At 40.3% G+C, this 14263-nt stretch overlaps 1 protein-coding gene across 2 annotated transcripts in view; it reads left to right on the top strand.

Annotated features, from left to right (window-relative positions):
* The first annotated feature begins 305 nt into the window (after positions 1 to 305).
* THADA (THADA armadillo repeat containing) overlaps positions 306 to 14263 on the top strand; it is a 460437-nt gene continuing 446479 nt past the window's right edge. For both annotated transcript variants that reach the window (XM_069071596.1, XM_069071597.1), the window contains exons 1-7: positions 306 to 1049; positions 7957 to 8057; positions 8582 to 8676; positions 10263 to 10393; positions 13120 to 13268; positions 13399 to 13431; positions 13782 to 13830. In XM_069071596.1, the coding sequence (XP_068927697.1) occupies positions 7982 to 8057; positions 8582 to 8676; positions 10263 to 10393; positions 13120 to 13268; positions 13399 to 13431; positions 13782 to 13830 (533 nt within the window). In that variant the 5' untranslated portion in view covers positions 306 to 1049; positions 7957 to 7981. The remainder of the gene's footprint in view (positions 1050 to 7956; positions 8058 to 8581; positions 8677 to 10262; positions 10394 to 13119; positions 13269 to 13398; positions 13432 to 13781; positions 13831 to 14263) is intronic.

Below are 14263 nucleotides of genomic sequence, written 5' to 3'. Positions count from 1 at the left end.
GGCTTAATATTTTTTTTAATCGACCATATGCACACTAACAATCTGGCAAAAAAATGTTTACTGCTATTTCCCACTCTTCTGCTTTTAAACTGTTAATTCTCAACCGAACTTCGGATAAAATACAAATTGTTCTATTACCCTGACAGAACGAGGTATCCAAAGGCTAAGTTCACATCATGAACTTTTCATTTTAACTAACATTCTGACTTTGGCCCCCACCCAGTTTAATTTGTTCTTAAATCGTTTCTTTGAAGCAATTAGGTCTGTGAAAAACTTCCCTGACCTTACTAAAATGAGAGACTTCAAAATTATTAAAAGGGTTTTCTTGAGTCCTCCAGTTGTTCAGTCTGTCCCCGCCCACATTACCTGGAATTTATTTTATACAGGGTGTCCCAAAAGTTTCAGTGCAGTCTAAACCTTAAGTATCAAGGCTTCTGGAACAGGCACATATGTGTTTTGTTTTTGTTTTTAATCTCTGGGGCCTGGCATAGTACCAGGCACTTAATGGGCTTGCTGACTAGGTATAATAATAATACTGATAATGAAAATAATAATGATAACTACCTGCTTACTACGGGGCTAAGCGCTTTGCAATTATTTGAAATGTCTCTTAAGTGGGTAAGCCGGGGCACCAGAGTCACGAGTAAGTGGATAAAGGGAGGACGGAAGTCAGGATTCCCCCACGTTCTAAAGCACAAGAGCACACCCGGACCAGGGTGGGTGGGCTGCCAAGTCATTGCCTCCCAGGGCATCCTTTCCCATCCCCTTTAAATTCGGTGTCTCAAATAGATTACGCCAGAGGGCCCACCTCCTAGCGACGTTTGGAGGCCATTTCAAACTCCTGATTGGCTGTTCCCTCCGCCAGTCAGGCCTGAAGGAGACTATACCTCCCACCTTCCACCTTCCTCCTCCCTCCTCCCGGACTCCGCCGGCCTGACGCCTCCACGCGCGCAGGGGGATCCGCTCGAGACTCCTCCACGGTGGGTGGCAAGCGGGTGGGCCCCATCGAGACAGCCGCGCCTCTGCACACGGACGCCCAGGACTACGAGGTACGCTGGCGTAGAACGCTATCCCCGCCCGGCGCTCCTCCGCCGGTTAAGTGTGGATCGCGACGTGAAGCGTGTTTGCCAAATCCTGTATTTTTAGCATCGCGAGAACGGGGTGGGCGCGTGACTTCCGGGAGCTCTGGTTTCCTGGGAGACCCTTGTTTATTTCTCTCCTAGCCACGTGTTTCCGAGCTCTTGGAGTAAAGCTAATGAAGGCGGGCTTGGGACCCCTAGAGTGGGGGAGAGAGTGGTCCTTTTGCTAGTTTGACCCCGTGGCCGGACCTCCGTACACACTTCTGTTACATCCAGAGCCCTGAGCAATACACATAGGAACCATTTTTTGAAAAAAAAATTGCAGCTGGTCAGGTCTGCAACTTTTCATAACCTTGATAAAGATACTGGAATGGTTTGCCATTTCCTTCTCCAGCTTATATTACAAATGAGGAAACCGAGGCAAAGAGGGCTAAGTGACTGACCCACAGCTAATGAATGTCTGAGGCTGGACTTGAACTCACAAAGATGAGTCTCGTTCCCAAGTCCAATATCAGACACTAGCTGCCCTTTTGAAAAACAGGAGAGGTCTGACCCTGCCACCCTCCCACTGCTTACTAAACTCCAGAGGTTCCCTATTATAACTCCTGGAGTTTAAAGCCTGTCACAACACTGACCCATTACTACCATTTCCTTACACTTGGCCCCACTCCATGCACCCTGTGGTCCAGCTACAGTGGCCTGCTTGCAGATCCTGGCACACAAGAAGTTCTACATCTGCCCTTGTACTGGCTGACTGTCCATGCCTGGAATGCTGCTCTCTCTCCTCCCTTCCAAGTTGTAATTTCCCTGACTCCCTTCTGGAATCATCTCAATTCCTATCTTCCTGCCAGGCATCTTCCTGGTCTCCTCAACTTGCCAGTATTGTCCTCTCTAAGATTACCTTCCATTTATACTCAGTATATCTTGTATTTACACAATTATTTACCTATGGTCACCCCCACTAGATAATGTACATTTTCTTCCATTAAGGATCTCATTTTAGCTTTTCTTTTCATCAGCCCTTAAAATAGTGGTTGGCTCATTGTAAGTCCTTAAGAAATACAAGTTGAAGCATTGATGGATTTGTGAGCTTTCAGAAGCTTTATATTACATCTCGGGTATTTTCTGGAGCCACAACAAGAGCTCATATAGATTCATTAGGCAATTTGAAGGTATTTATTGCTGTTGATTGAATAGGGGAGTGACATAATAGAACCTGTGCTTTAGGAAAATCGCTTTAGCAGCCCTTTGTAAGATACATTGAAGTGGGGGGGGGGAACTTGGAGTAGAGGGACGAATTAGGAGGAAACTGAGGCAAACAGGGTTAATTGACTTGCCCAGGGTCACACAGCTAGTAAATGTCTAAGGCTTATTGATTGACTATTTGGACAATGATCAGTGGAAGGAGAAAGAGAGTGATTTTGCTGTTTGAGTATAATTCAGACCACCTGGATGGAATGAGGAAATAAATCAGGAGTTTGAGAAATGGATCACAAAACCCAGCACAGAAGCATGATATTGTAGGGATGGGGAATTTAATTTATCCAGGAAACTATGAGAGCTTCCTCTTTTCCAGAAGTAGAACAGATAATATCTTCACTTGCATTAATGGTGAGTTCATCTTTCAAAAGGTAGGGGAACAAGTGAGGGGAAATTGTGTTCTGGATCTTATTCTGGTTGTGACTACTCCATAGTTTGTGAGAGAGAAAAAGAGGAAATTTGGGCATGGTCTGACACATACCCCACATTTTGGGAAAGCAGGTATCAAAGGGGTCACAGGAAGGATAGATAAGATCTCATGGAATAAAATGCTGTAGAGGAAGTCAGTCTAGGAGGGCCAGGAGATACTCAAGAAAGAAATTCTGAAGACACAAAGGAATATAGTTGCAATGAAGAGGAAAAATGAGATTTGTCTGAAAAGACTGGTGTGTAAGCACAGGGAATCGATTTAGATTAAAAAATATTATTGATATGTTTTTTTCCATCATCTATATTTTCTTTTCTTTCCTAGAGAGCCATCCCTTATAACAAAAAAAAGGAGGAAAGAAAAACAGTTCAATGAAACTAGCCAATATATCAAAAAAGTCTGATATTATATGTAGTAGTTTATACCCATAGTCTTCTGTCTCTCTAAAAAAGAAAAGAGGAGAGGTATCTTCTCAGTATCTCTTCTTTAGGTCTAAGCTGGGTTATTATAAATTCACAGCTTTCAGGACTTTTCATTTACATTATTATTCTCATTGAATGAATTGTCTATCTACCTGGTTCTTCTTATTTCAGCTTGTACCAGTTGCAAAGATTTGCACGCTGCAAATTTTCTCATGTTTCTCTATATCCATCATATTCATTGTTTCTTAGAATACAATAATTTTCCAATACATTACTGTGCCACAACTTGTTTAGCCATTCCCCTGTTGATGGGTATATACTTTATTTCTTTGCTAGGGCAAAAAAGTACTTCTATAAATATTTTGGGGCAGATGGATTTTTCCTTCCTCCCTTCCTTCCATTCCTCCCTCCCTCCCTTCCCTCCATTCCTCCTTCTCTCCTTCCCTTCCTCCCTCCCTCCCTCTCTTCCTTCCTTCCTTCTTTCCTTCCTTCCTTCCTTCCTTCCTTCCTTCCTTCCTTCCTTCCTTCCTTCCTTCCATCCTACATGTGCCTAGCAGTGAAATCTCTGGGTCAAACATTTTATTCACTTTCTTTGCAAATTCCAAATTGCTTTTCAGAATGTTGGACCAATTCTTAACTTGACTAACAATGCATTAGTGTACCCATCTTACCTTCCAACATTGACTTCCACTTTGCCAATTTGTTGGGTGTTAGATGAGACCTTAGAATTTTAGGGAATATGCATCTCTCTTATAAGTAGTTTGGAGCATTCTTTCATATGATTCTTCTTCCCTTTTTTTTTTTTTTTTTTTGCTTTTTGGAGGGCGGTTGGGGTTAAATGACTTGCCCAAGATCACATGGCTAGTTTTTGTGTTAAGTGTCTGAGGCCGGATTTGAACTCAGGTTGTCCTGACTCCAGGGCTGGTGTTCTATTCACTGCACCACCTTCCCACCCCTCATATGATTTGTAATAGTTCAAAGTTATTTTGAAAATTGTTCATATTCTTTGACCATTTATCTATTGGGGAATGACTTTTGATCATATATAGTTATGTTAGTTACTAATGTATCTTGGGCTTTAGGCTCTTATCAGGGATATTTGATAGAAAGGCTTCCCCCAGTTACTAGTGTCCTTTCTTATCCTAGTTTCATTAATTTTGTTTTATGTTAAATAAAGCTTTTGTATTTTCATGTGATTGACGTTCTCTATTTTTTCTTTTATAATTGCCCCATCCCCTATCCTTTGTTTGGTAACAAAATCACTAATGAGATTTTGGGGGGGACCTCTCAAAGACTGAAGTACTGGCTCCACGTTGGGTGCCAAAGAACTTATGAGGTTTGAGGGGGGGATTTGGGGACCCCACCCCAAAGACCAGAGTACAGGAGAAGGTGGGTTGTCTAGAGTAAATTCCCAGATTCAAGCATTCTTTAAGTCAAGTTGGCAAGGATTTATTGTAATGCCAATATAGTGGGCATGGTTGTGAAAAATAAACGCTCTAATTCTGTTTTAATTTTCTTTTTTTTTATGATCTTTAATATTCAGGCTATGTATGCAACTCAGAGGGCATCTATGTAGCCCATGGGATAGAGTGCTGGGCCTGAAGTCAGGAAGGCTCCTCTCCCTGAAAGTCAAAGGTGGCTTCACACACTCACCAGCTGTGTGATCCTGGCAAGTCACTTAGCCCTGTCTGCTTCAGTTCCTCATCTGTAAAATGAGCTGGAGAAGATAGTAGCAACCCACTCTAGTAGCTTTGCCAAGAAAACCCCAAGTGGAGTCGGGGATTTAAAAAATAAATGTGTAGAAGTATATGGTAGGAGCATTATCCTAAGGCTCTCCTCTACGTAGACTAGCTTAGTTTTTCCTTAAAAGATACTGAAACAGTCCTCAAGACTTAATTGACTCAGAGGACTTTAGTCTCTAAGAAAACCTTAGCCTTGGAATGTTTCCAGAGCCTCCTCCTTGGGGGGATTGAATACAAAAGGCCAGGACATGTCACTTGCTCTTTTCTTAGTCTGTGGACCAGCCTGGACAAAGTTAAATCCAACTGCATCCCTGCTGAATCTCCATTCCCTTCCAGGCCCAGTTAACTACCCTGGGTTAACTGTCACATGTTCTCTAAGTGTCTTGTTTTGTTCATTCTGGACTACCAGCATGAGTCAGGTCTGGCCTGTTACAGGATGGAAGTGAGGGCAGTTCACAGAGGATGAATACGAGAGCATGGCATGTTTTTCTATACACAGTGTTAGGAATGATAATGCTAAGAATGAGCCAAGGCTGGTGACAAAAACTTTATTTTTATAAAGAAAAAATTTTAAATTCTTTTTGGAGTAAAAGGACTCAGAAAAGGGATTAAGAGTCATTTTGTGTGAATGGGACGATGGTAACTGACAACAGAGAGAGGGCTGAGCTGCTCAATTCTTTAACTTTTCTCTGCAAAGTAGAATGACCTTCATAGTGGAGACTGAAAAAGTGACTAATGAGCAGCTGATAACCCACATCACAAACATAAACAAGGAGGCATAAAGCACCTAATTTTCCCCTGTAGCCTTTGAATCACTTGGTTCTCTTGGTCCATGCTGTTGGGTACTGAAAGAACTCTCACATGTAATTGCTGAGTGACTTTCAGTGATATTTGAAAGACCACAGAAAAAGAGGAGAACCATGGGCCTGGAAAAGGGTGAATGTGGGTCTGATTTTCAAAAAAGGGAAAAGAGAAGAGTCTGCAAACTATATGCCATTGAACTTGACTTCTGTTCCTGGAAAAACTCTGATCATTAAAGAGAAAGTTGGTGAACATCTTAGAAAGAGGAGTGATGATTGAAAAAAGCCATGCCAGACAAAGCTCCTTTCCTTTTGTGTCAGGATTCATACATTGGTAGGTGAGGGGAATGTTGCAGATATAGTTTACTTAGACTTCACTAAAGCTTTTGAAAAGGTGCTTGATGCCATTTTGGTAGAGGAGATGGATTGTTGAGTGGTTGAACTCAAAATGTGGTTCTTAATACATGAATGCTGCTGATGGAGGTTGTGTAATACTTTTATCATCCTTGTGGGTGAGGACACAGATGGAATACTTATCTAATTTGTGCATGACATAGCACTGGGAGGGAGAGCTACCTGAGGAGTTATCAGGAGCTGTCAGGAGCCAAGAGGATTCACTTGGTTACAGCCTGGGGTTGAATCTAAGCATATGAAATTCAATAGAAGTACCTGTAAAGTCTTATACTTGGGTTAAAAAAAATTAGTGTCACAAGTGAAGTATAAAAGGAGACATGACTAGACAACAGTTTGACTAAGATCTGGGGCTTTTAGCGGCCTTCAAGCTCAGTGTGGGCCAGCATTGTGATGTGGTAGCTGAAAAGGCAACTGCAATGTTGGGTTACATTGAGAGGTATAGCTTCCAGGAATAGGGGAGCGATAGTCCCACTGTCCTCTGCCCATCTCAGACCTCATTTGTGATGTTGTATTCAGGTGTGGGTGCCAGAGATTGGGAAGGACATTGGTGGAGAGTATCCAGAGGAGGGCAGCTAGGATGGGGAAGGGCCTTGTCATCTCAGGTCTGGTTGAAGGAACTGGAGATGGTGAGGCTGGACAAGAGAAGACTCAGTGGATATGATAACTGTGTTGGAGCATTATTTGAAGGACTGTCACATGGAGAAGGGATGACACTTCTTCTCTTTGGGCCTAGACACAAACCAGGAGCAGTGGATAAAAGTTTGAGAAGTAAATTTTGGCTTGATATTTGGAAAAACTTTCTAACAGAGTTATTCAAAAGTGGAATGGGCTGCCAAAAGAGAGGCCTTCCAGCGGGTGCCGGGTGACCATTTTATAGTAGAGCCTCCTTTTGGAATAGAGGTTAGACAAGATGGAAGCTGAAATCCCTTCCAACTCGCACATTCTGTGATTCTCTGAATTGGAAACGAGCTGAGGATGATTTTAAACTGGCCTGTGGACAAGGAACATGCTCAGAGGGTGTTTTCTAATCCACAGCTGCAGAATTTCTACCCCCCACTGTCCTTTGTGCTTGATACAGACCACTCGTTCCAGGGATACCCACTGCTCTCAGGCCCAGAGGGAAAGCCTTTCAGAGAGGAGAAAGCCTCCCAGAGCCACCAAGACGTGTCTCACCTGGCCCTCTGGTTCTTTCTTCTGTCAGAACAATCAGAAGCCCAGCTGCCTCATTGAGGGCCAATTTTGGAACACCAAGCAGACTTTGGGGTTTAAATCCCAATTCTGTTCTTTCTCGAATGGCCTTAGGCAAATTACTTCTCTCTGTGCCTCTTTCTTCAGTTAACAAGTGAAGGGTTAGAATAGGTAATCTTGAAGGTCCCATTCAGCTCTGACTCCTCTGATTTGGGCCAACCTGCCTTCTCCCAGATCAACCCCCATTTTTACTTTTGGATGGTTTTGGTATCATCGTTCTTGTGGAAGTCAAATGATATTACATATGTTTAGTACTTTGCAAAACTTTGTAAAACCTTTTATTAAGGTATCAGTAAGATGTTTCCCATAAAGCCAGCAAACACTGCATAATTTGAACTAGAGGAGAACTTGATTCTAAATTTAACAAGTATTGTATAATTTTAAATAAGGTGAAATCATGCTGTGTGTTGCCATATGTTGAAGCAGACTAACCTTAATAGAAATGCTGGATTGAATTAAACCAACATTTAGCAGTCGTTAATAAATTATTTCTGAACCACTTCTCTAGCAAGTCATAATGTTAAAAACAAAGCAAATGAAATTTAAAACTCTTCTTTCTTACAGTATACAGTATTTTAATTTGTCCAAAATGGTTTCAAAGAAGAAAAAAGATACTCAGGTTGCTGCATTGATTGTTGGTCAACAGGACCTTGAAACATTGAGATGTGAGTGTTTTCTTTTTCTGTATGTTTAATGTTTGATGCTTGTTTATCGTACTTCTGTCCTAGTTTGGAATCATTTTTTAATATGTCTAGGACATCTATAGGGGGTGTTTCAAGCTTGGGTTTTCTGAGTCAGAAAATGGTAAAGATGACTCATGGTATAATGGAAAAGACCTGGATTTGCAAAGAGGGTCTGGGTAAATTACTTTATCCTTTTGAGCCTCAGTTCCTTCATTTGTAAAATGTGGATAATGATAGTTATGCCATTGACTTATTAGAGTGATTTGGAAGAAAAGTGTTTCCTAAATCTCCAAGTACTATATAAATATGAATTATTGTGTTGAATTATTATTCCTGTCTTTTTCTCTATATATTGCCAGTCAGATTGTTACTCTAAAATATCATATGCAGATTAATAAGACCTACATTTTTAGTTTACAAATATTCAGTTCTTTACAATATAGATTAGAAACACAATTTACATATTGTTGAAGTCACAAGAAAAATATCGTTTGTGTATTATTTAGCATTTGCTGATGCTGAAGGGAAGAACCTTGCTTCCTTGTTGTTACACTGTGTGCAGCTCTCTGATGGACTAGTCCAAATCCATTGTATCAAACAGGTGAGGCTTAACTGGCATCTAGGGTTGCACCTCTTAGAATGTCTTTTTTTTTTTTTTTAAAGCAATGGGGTTAAGTAACTTGCTCAAGGTTACACAGCCAGTTATTTTGTGTGGGTGTTAAGTATCTGAGCCCGGAACTGAACCCAGGTCTCCCAGGTCTCCCGACTCTAGGGCTGGTGCTCTTACTCACTGTGCCACCTGGCCACCCCTAGAATGTCATTTTTTTAAAAAAAGAATTAGCCTCTTTGGTTCTAAAGCCATTGTGTACTCCTTAGTACCAACTCACACATTGTAGCTACTATGGGACTTTTCTGAACACCAAGGCAGTTTTGGTTTTTGCTACATTAATTTCCTAACTGATGAGTGATGGATGCCATATTTAGGGTTCATCTGAAGATGGACCTATAAATAACAGAGCATGGCTTCTCAGGCCTTTGGAGTATATGCAATGCTTTTTTTTTAATGGGGGGAAAAATCAGTTTGGATTAACATTCTTTGCAACATTATTTTTAAAAATTACATTGTATGTTATCTAAGATATTAAAGTTAGTATAATTTGTGCCCCCGAAGCAAGCTTTTACCATTTGAACTTAAATGATGAGAGAAATGATTATTAATAATCAGTATCTTGGAGCGATTCAGAGCTCTCTCTCTTCCAAATTCTTTACTTTACAATGTTCAGTCTTTTGAAGGCTCTTCCTCATGAGATTGAATTAACTCTCCTCTATCTTGGTCAGACCCTACCCAATCTTACAAGGAATTTAATCTAAGGTGGGGAAGCCCATTGTGTTCTATTCAAGCTTGGTGTGGAGACAGTTCCTTTTGTGTAGATAACTCTAGGCTGCTGAATTATCTGAGTGTAGATATAGAGTGGTCTGAATACAAAGATATTTTTGACATGATGTCATTCTTAGCCCCTCAATGAACACCTGCTCTTGGTAGGGTATTATAAACTGTGAGCCTGCTGCCATGATTTTCTTTGGTCTAAGAGAGACGGCCAAATGACTATCCTTTTATTAATAGATGTGCTGGCCTTATTAATAAAATGATTAAATTACCCATAAACTATGTCTCTCGAACCTTTTTTAATTGTTACAATAATGTATTTTGATATTTCTATTTTAAGTGAAATGTTGGTATCTCATTGGTGCAACAAAACTTTTTTTATTTTCTTTTTTGAGGGGGAAGGCAGGGCAATTGGGGTTAAGTGACTTGCCCAAGGTCACACAGCTAATGTTAAGTGGCTGAGACCAGATTTGAACTCAGGTCCTCCTGATTCCAGGCCTCTCCTTTATTCACTGAGCCACCTAGCTGCCTGAAAACCTTATTTTTTAAAGGGAAAAATTTAATGTTTGCTAGACCCCATCTTTCCAGCTCTAAAACCCTGTAATCCCATGATCCTATATTCTAGCACAACACAGGTATTTCACTAAACATTCTTAATGAAAGGGAAATTATTTAACAATTATAATTTACATTATTTTGGAGTGATTGGGAGATTCTTATCATGAAAAATTAGAGTATTTCCCATCTAGATGATATTTTTTTATTTTTCACTTTGTTTTGATTTTTGCCCTCTCTCCCAGATTGTGCCTTTGCTGGACAAGATAGATGGGAATCAGGCATGTGATCCCATGTTTCGGAATTGCTTGGATATTTTAGGACATATTTATTTTTCTGTGGGCCCAAAGAACCCTTTGAAGAAAGTGTTGGCAAGGTAAGAAAAAAGAGACTAATAACAGTGATGGCCTACCTGAAAAAGAACAGTTAATTTGATATTTAAAGGTAATTTATTGGCTAGATAAAATGAAACTAAATTATTCATTCTATTTACATTTCAAGTGCTGGGTTTATGTTATTTTGTCTTCTGAACTCCATTTTAACTGTAGGGGCTGCGTGTTCACAACTTTTTGTTCATATTATTGTAACTTATTTGATGCCTGGGTAGTTGAAGTTTCTCCTCCTAGATGAGGAAAAAAAAGTTCTCATTTTTGATATTCAACTTGTCTGTTTTGGGGACTTTTCAAACCTATGGCCAAGTGTTTATAAGGCTATGTTGTCTAAGTGGAGAACACTACCTGCAATGATCTCTGTAGGGTCCTGTCTAGGAAGCCTCCAATGGCAGTAGAAACATCCATGATGACAGTGATTCTCTGCCAAGTGACATCTCAGCAGCATTGAACGTGTTTGCTTTCTGAACCCAGACCTTGTACATTTTGACCCTTCCTATGGAAACTCTTCTTGGAGTAAAGCATGTGTAATGCCATGCACAGAAGCTTTCCAGAAGAATGCTACTGTGAACAGCTTTTAAGGTTCTGATTACACAGTATAGTGATCACTCTATTTATTCCATAACAAAAGCAAAACATCCACAGAAAATCAAGGAACAGCATTCACAATATTACAACTTATCACAGAAAATCACAATATAATATTCACAATATAGTCTCAAAGTAAAATAGTCACTCTTAAGTTAACTCAATTAGTCACTTATCAGTAGTCTCAAAGTACATAGTCAAAGTCTTCCACTCTTGGGGCAAAGTCTCGATTAACTCAGTCAGTCACTTATGAGTAACAGTATCTCAAAGTACAATCAGTCACTTATTCAGCAAAGTCTTACTAAGTATCATGCACAAAACCCTCTACCCCTTAGGTCACTAGTAAACTATAATTCCATAATTACTCAGTACCCAAGGAGAGGTCTTTTCATCTTGACTTGGGGCCTGTTCTCAGATTCCCTGGATCCCCTTCCATGGTCCCAGATTCTACCTGGATTCACCAGACTGTCACCTGGGTTCAATAGCAGACAGCTCCCAGTTCCTTGACCAGCTCTCTGGGCAGGTCCTGCTCCACACTGGCGTTCACAGGGTCTGGTCCATGTCAGATCCTTCACCATTTCTACTCCAGGGAATTCAAGGCTCAACCAAGCTGCAAACAAACAGTCTCAGTTTCCCAGTCGTGCTTCAGTCACCTGGGCTCCTGGCTCCTGGGCTCCAGGGCTTCTGCCTCCAGCTCCTGGCTCTGGACTCTGGGATCCTGGGCTCCTGTTGAGAAGAAGCTCCACCACCACAGGTTTTCAGGACTCAGTTCTCCATTCTTCTGTAGCTGCTCTGCCACCAGATATTGGTCTCAAGGAAATTCTAACTGTGCCTTTCTGGGGCTTTTCCTTATATACACACAGCCTGTTTCAGCCAACCCCTTCCTGTTACATCAGTAACAGGAGACAGGAGTTCATACCTTCTGTTTCCCCAACAGAGGCTTAATCAGTTACTAAGTGCTAAGTACCTGCTACTTTTACCAACACAAAGGGATCTTCGAATTCAAAATTACTATTACCATTACAGCATGTTCCAGAGTCAGCAAAGAAAGTTAAGCTAGAGATCTGAGACCTGTTCTTTGGCTATGGGACTCTATTTATTATTTATTCTCATCTGTCATGCCCCAAAGAATGGTGGGAGCCTCTGGACCTTGGCATATGTCTGTGCTGGAGTGCATTTTCTGATCAAGAAAGCAACAACCAGCATCACTCCATTTTCCTTCCTCCCTCCCAAGTGTGGCTTGATTTTAGTTGTCTTGACTAAAGCATACTTAATCTAGTTGGACTGGCTTGGCTCCCTATTATCAACAGAAAATTTTTAGACTTCCTAGAAATTACTTGTCTTTTGAAAAATAATATCTTAGAGTAAGTAAATCTAAGGAATGGCTCTCTAAAAGTAGGATTTTAGATACCAAAAATACTTGGGTAGGGGCAAAATTTTGCTCTGATTCTCAAATCATATAGGCATGTCATAGGTTTCACTATATGAATAAATCCATGTAGATTGTGCCTAGAGAAATTTCTATTTCTATATAATTTCCCTCCAGTCTATAAGCATTTATTTGGCACCTACTATGTGCCAGTTACTATGTGAGACAATACAAAATCAAAAGGGAAACAATTTCTGCCCACTGGGAACTTATATTCTGCATACGAGTACATCTGGGTAAATAGATGCTGCATTTTAAAATATATGCAAAATGAACCTAAGGTAGTTTTTGGGAGGAACAGCATTCATAGCTGGTTGGGAACAGGAAGGGCCTTGTGCAGAAAGTCACGATTGAGTTGAGTCTTGAAGTAAATCAGGGATTCTAGAAGGTATAGATGAGGAGAGAGAGCATTCCAGGCATGGAATGAAGCACATACAACCACATAATGTGGCTGCAGCATAGAGCTCCTGGAGGAGGAGAATGACATGTGATAAGGCTGGAAAAGTGGGACAGGGCCAGGTGAGGAAGAGCTTTAAATGCTAAATCATGGAGTTTATCTTATGTCCCAGAAGACTTGGGGAAGCTAGTGGAGTTCATTGAGAAGGAAGGATAATGTGGTTGACCCAGTTATACAGACTCCAGTTAAACAGATTCATCTGGTTCTTAGACTTTTCCTTTCCTTTTTTTTCCTTCTAGTTCACTAAATGGCCTCCCTGAACCGTTTTTTGCTGATGCTGTACTTAGCTTCACCCGTTGTCTTCAAGAAGAACTAAAAACTACTGATCTGTATTCTTATAGAAAAGTAGCTGACAATATTGCCTCCTGTATGGAGAACTTTAACCTGGGTAAGAGGGCATTTGGTATTTTTGTATTTTCTGCTGTCTTTAGCTACAATTCTCAATTTGTATTATAAAACCCACAGAGGAAATGTAAAACTATGCTAATATTGGTTGTTGGAATTTATTTTTCCTACAGGTAGGACGATTGTTACGAACCTGTTTAAAGATGGTAAGAGTCAGCTACTGAATTTTTATTTTGAGAAAAACAAATTAATATAAAAATGAAGTATAAAATTATAAAAAATAAATTGATCATTGCTGACTGCATGCTTCCTTCAATTTGGAAGAAGTGAAATAGGTCCCAGGGGGGAGGGGTTGCTGTTCCCTCCTGAAAAACTGCACACTTGGAGATAAATACCAATTGTGAAAATGTAGGTAGAATATAATAAAACATTTTTTGTACACTAAAATTGATGCTTCATTCAATAGGTTTTAGTTTGTGGTTTGTTTTTCTGTTTCTTAATGTTATCATGGGGGGGGGCATCATGCTGTTCTTTAATTACATGTTTTTTATTTCAGTTCTTCAGTTTCTACAGAAGATTCTTGTTGAAATACCAGAAGAAAACAGGTAAAATAGATTCTGTGTGTATGTGTGAGAGAGAGACACACACACACACAAACACACACACACATATACACACACACAAAGAGAGGCAGAAACAGACTTCTCTGTGGCAGAGGTGTCCATATTTTTTCTACATTAGGTAACATGTATGCATGCATACATATATATGCATATATGTATATATACATACATGTCATATTATATATCTATATATACACATATATATCCTATGTTTCCCCATAATTATTTATCCCATCAGCATGTTTTAAGGCGCTGCTGTGTAGCAGTCAGTGTGCCAGGTATTTGGGGTACAAAAGCAATAATAAGGCCCACCCCACTAGTATAATGCTTGGTGGTGGTCAGTTGCCCATTGGTAGTGGCAGATATGTGTTTAGGCCCTCCTGGCTGGCCTTTCATTTCGTGTATGCCAGATAAA

The sequence above is a fragment of the Petaurus breviceps genome, unplaced genomic scaffold, assembly GCF_028583685.1.
Source record: "Petaurus breviceps papuanus isolate PSGF00001 unplaced genomic scaffold, PetGlider_PUasm1.0 90842, whole genome shotgun sequence".
Taxonomy (NCBI): Eukaryota; Metazoa; Chordata; class Mammalia; order Diprotodontia; family Petauridae; genus Petaurus; species Petaurus breviceps.
Note: the sequence above shows the minus strand (reverse complement) of the source record. Positions and strands in the feature narration are given on the sequence as shown.